General features: G+C 40.6%; 1 protein-coding gene across 1 annotated transcript in view; it reads left to right on the top strand.

The window, feature by feature from the left end:
* The window catches only part of Sumo2 (small ubiquitin like modifier 2), a 9,711-nt gene extending 5,565 nt beyond the window's left edge, over window positions 1–4,146 (top strand). The window contains exons 3-5 of the mRNA XM_050140502.1: window positions 683–753; window position 1,198; window positions 3,876–4,146. Of these exons, the coding sequence (XP_049996459.1) occupies window positions 683–753; window position 1,198; window positions 3,876–3,938 (135 nt within the window). The 3' untranslated portion in view covers window positions 3,939–4,146. The remainder of the gene's footprint in view (window positions 1–682; window positions 754–1,197; window positions 1,199–3,875) is intronic.
* Window positions 4,147–4,152: the final 6 nt, after the last annotated feature.

Genomic DNA, 4,152 nt, shown 5'->3' with positions numbered 1-4,152 from the left:
TTTTTTGTTTTTCGAGACAGGGTTTCTCTGTGTTGCTTTGGTTCCTGTCCTGGAACTAGCTCTGGTAGACCAGGCTGGCCTCGAACTCAGAGAGATCCGCCTGCCTCTGCCTCCCAAGTGCTGGGATTAAAGGCATGCACCACCACCGCCTGGCTTTGTGTTTGATTTTTGAGATGGATCTCATGTAGCCCATGGTGGTCTCACATTTCCTGATTCCTCCAGGCATTGGTGCTACTACAGGCATGTGTACTGTCTTGATTTTGAAACGCGGTCTCTTAAATATGAGAAAACCAAATGTTTATTTGCATAGAAAATGTAGCATAATACTGATTGTATAAATACCTCAAAATTTAGTGGGTACATGTATTTGTAGTTTTGTTGAAATGGAGTCTTAAACCAGGCGGTGGTGGTACATGCCTTCAATCCCAGCACTTGGGAGGCAGAGGTAGGCGGGTCTCTGTGAGTTCGAGGCCAGCCTGGTCTACAAGAGCTACTTCCAGGACAGGCTCCAAAGCAACACAGAAACGCTGTCTCAAAAAAAAAGAAAGGAAAAAGAATAAAGAAATGGACTTTTAATCCATCTTGGTTTACATAGTGAGTTTTAGGACAACCAGAGCTACATAGTGAGGCCCTGTATCAGTTTTTAATGATTGTATACTGTTTGCTTTTAATCTCTTGTTAGGGTTTGTCAATGAGGCAGATCAGATTCCGGTTTGATGGACAGCCAATCAATGAAACAGACACACCTGCACAGTTGGAAATGGAGGATGAAGATTGAAAAAAAATTGTTTTTTTTTGGGTATGGTTGCATATATTTATGCATGGGTGTGTGTGTGTGCGCGTGTGCGTGCACACATACCTACAGAAGTCAATGAGGACATCATGTGTTTTGTCCTATTGCTCTAAGCTTTATTCCTTTAAGACGGGGTATTCCTAGAAATTGGAGGTTGTTTGGAATCAGTGTTTCTCTATTCCTCCAGTCTCTGCCACCTATGGTGCTGGGGATCCAAATGCTCAGCTTTTTTACATAGGTACAAGGAACCAAACTTGGGTCCCATAAGCAAACACTCTTAGCCACTATTCTATCCAGCCTTGTGTTCTATCTTTTTTTGTTTTTGTTTTCTCCCTCGCTTTGTTAAAGGATAGGGCCACCACCTTTTGTTATCTTTCTTTTTGTTTATTTGTTTTTTGAGGCAGGGTTTCTCTGTAATCTTAGCTGTTCTAGAACTTGCTCTGTAGGAACACACAGATCCGCCTTGCCTCTGCCTCCCGAGTGCTGGGATTAGAGATGTGCACCAATAAAAGTGAATTTTTTTTTTGCTCTGTTCTTGTTGGGGATATTTTTGGTTTTTATCTATTCTTGGCTCAGTTAGCCTGCTCTCTTGTTCTTGTTCTCTGAACTTGCCTGTGTATGTGTAGGTGACTTCTTATAAACCTGCCTGGGTGAGGTGATGCTGTTCTATCTCCTTAACTCTCTGACCTAGCACTGCAGGTCTTATTTGCTTTTTTGCTGTATCTACAATAGATAGTTTTCTCTATCTGAAGCATTGTATCCATTTCCTCTAAAACTTTCTTAAATTTAAGACTTTAAATCACTGAATTTTTTGCTTGCTTGTTTTTGATTATGTGATAGGGTTTTCCTGTGTGGTTCTGCCTGTTCTGAAAGGTGGTCTGTACTATAGATAGGGCTGGCCTAGAATCGAGGTTTTCCTGCCTTTGCATCTCTAGTGCTAGGACTTAAAGGCATGCTCAGCCACTGGTTGGTTTAAATCACCTAATTCTTGTGAGTAGAAATTTAAATTGGATCCTTTGGGCTTTCATTGTTTTTGGGTTTGTAGTGCTCATGTCTTTGCCTCATGTAATTTATAGGCACATACAACCAAAGTTGGTTTTTAGACATACTGTTTACTAACTTGGCCTTGGACATTGAGAAGGCCTTCTGGAATTAACGAAGTGTGAGCCACTTACTACCTGATTTGAGTTTCAGCTTTAATTCTCAAAAATTGTAGGGGAGCGGGTTATGGTGCCATCCACCTTAATTTAATCCCAGCACTCAAGTAGAGCAGGTGGATCTGGTCTACAGTAGTGATTTCTGGGATAGCCAGCGCTACACAGTGAGAACATTTTAACCTAGCCTGTCCAACCTCCCACCAAAAAAATGAGGGAGTGAGCACTTATTGCTCTTACACGAGAGACCTGGCATTGCTTTCCAGGACCCACGGGCTACCTGTGTAACTCTAGTATGTGAATTTGTTGCACTTACATACATGCGGACTTGGGTTCATAATGAACGGAGATGGTGGTAGTGCACCACACCTTTAATCCCAGCAGAGAAACCCTGTCTTGGGGAAAAAAAGAAATTCATACTGAACTGGGCGTGGTGGTGTATGCCTATCCTAGCACTTGGTTAGCAAAAACACACAAATCTCTGATAAGTTGGTGTACAGAGGGAATTCCAGGATACATATAGCTACACAGAAACTCAGTTTCGATTGTTCCTGTTTTTTATATTAAAATCAGTAGAGAGGGTTAAATAGTCAGGAACATAAACATCAAGGTGTGAGCCGGGTGATGGTGGCGCAGGCCTTTAATCCCAGCACTTGGGAGGCAGAGGCAGGTGGATCTCTGTGAGTTCGAGACCAGCCTGGTCTACAGAGCTAGTTCCAGGACAGGCTCCAAAGCCACAGAGAAACCCTGTCTCAAAAAAACAAACAAACAAAAAAATCAAGGTGTGATTTTACTGATGGACTTCAAGACTTGCCTTGTCTGAGTTCTAGTTAAGGAAAATGTGCTAAAGAAATCTCACTAGTGGCAGTCTTCAGTTATATTTTGTAACCACAAGGAGGTGCTAAATGTTTACTTTGTAACTGGTATGTATGTTTTGATGCATTTAAATTTCACCATAAAATAATACTTTAATATGAAAGTTGATAGGTATTCCATTAAATTTGTTACCCTGGAAAATTGTAAAAAAGTTGAATTTGAAATTCATTTTAGAATTGTTTTCTCCCATTGTCTTTATTATGTATATAGTGTTCTGCCGGTTTGTGTTTTTTTTTTTTTTTTTTGATTTCGTAGCTTTTTGGTTCCTGGAACTAGCTCTTGTAGACCAGGCTGGCCTCAAACTCACAGAGATCCGCCTGCCTCTGCCTCCCGAGTGCTGGGATGCCAATTCATTTTTTACAGTGATGCCTATGTGTTAAGACCTTATACAACTACCATTGTGGTTGTTTTATATATAATGTGGTTAGTGAACCTTAAAATTCCAAGTTTTGAAGTTAGATTTATTTATTAAACAAGTAAACCTCTGGTCCAGCATGGCGTTCGCCTTTAATCCCAGCACTCGGGAGGCAGAGACAGACAGGTTTCTTGAATTTGAGGCCAGCCTCATCTACAGAGTGAGTTCAGAACAGTAAGCTGTTACACAGAGAAATGTAAAAAGTTTATATTGATGTTTAATTTATGATAAGTCGGGGGTTTTAAGAATGAGTATCTCATGTTGTAGTCTAGGCTGGTGTCAGAATATAGAGTATTGCCTCAATCTCTGGGGTGCTGAGATTACAGGTGTATGGTGTTTGATGATTGGGTTAATCAAAACTGTTTGAATCCCAACACTTGTCAGACTGACTTAGGATTGCTAAGTGTTTGAGACCAGCCTGTGACTGGTACCACATTCATTGCCCTTTCTTGAGCTTCATAATGCCAGGGTTTTAGACAGGTGAGTGTCACCATGCCCAGTTTTTATGAAGCTGACATCTATAGTAGTGAAGCCTGCAGTGCAACGGGATGTGTACTTTTCTGTAAATTTAATACGAAAACTAGATTTTTTAAATTTTTCCTCGGGGGTCTTAAATTTGTTTTCTTTTCTATGCTAGTTGGAAATGGAGGATGAAGACACGATTGATGTGTTCCAGCAGCAGACAGGAGGTGTCTACTAAAAAGGGAACCTGCTACTTTACTCCAGAATTTTGTTATAGACCAAGAATACATTCGCAATTAGAAAGCCGCAATTTGGTTCCACCACATCCTGACTACTACAGTATAGTTTTCTCTTATTCTTTCATTTCCCTGTCCCCATTTCTTTATTGTACATAAAGTAACTGGTGTATGTGCACAAGCATATTGCGCTTTTTTCTTTCCTTTTTTTTTTTT

This window comes from Alexandromys fortis, unplaced genomic scaffold (genome assembly GCF_014885135.2).
Source record: "Alexandromys fortis isolate MF-2015 unplaced genomic scaffold, M_Fortis_MF-2015_v1.1 scaffold_39, whole genome shotgun sequence".
In the NCBI taxonomy this organism is placed as follows: domain Eukaryota; kingdom Metazoa; phylum Chordata; class Mammalia; order Rodentia; family Cricetidae; genus Alexandromys; species Alexandromys fortis.
Note: the sequence above shows the minus strand (reverse complement) of the source record. Positions and strands in the feature narration are given on the sequence as shown.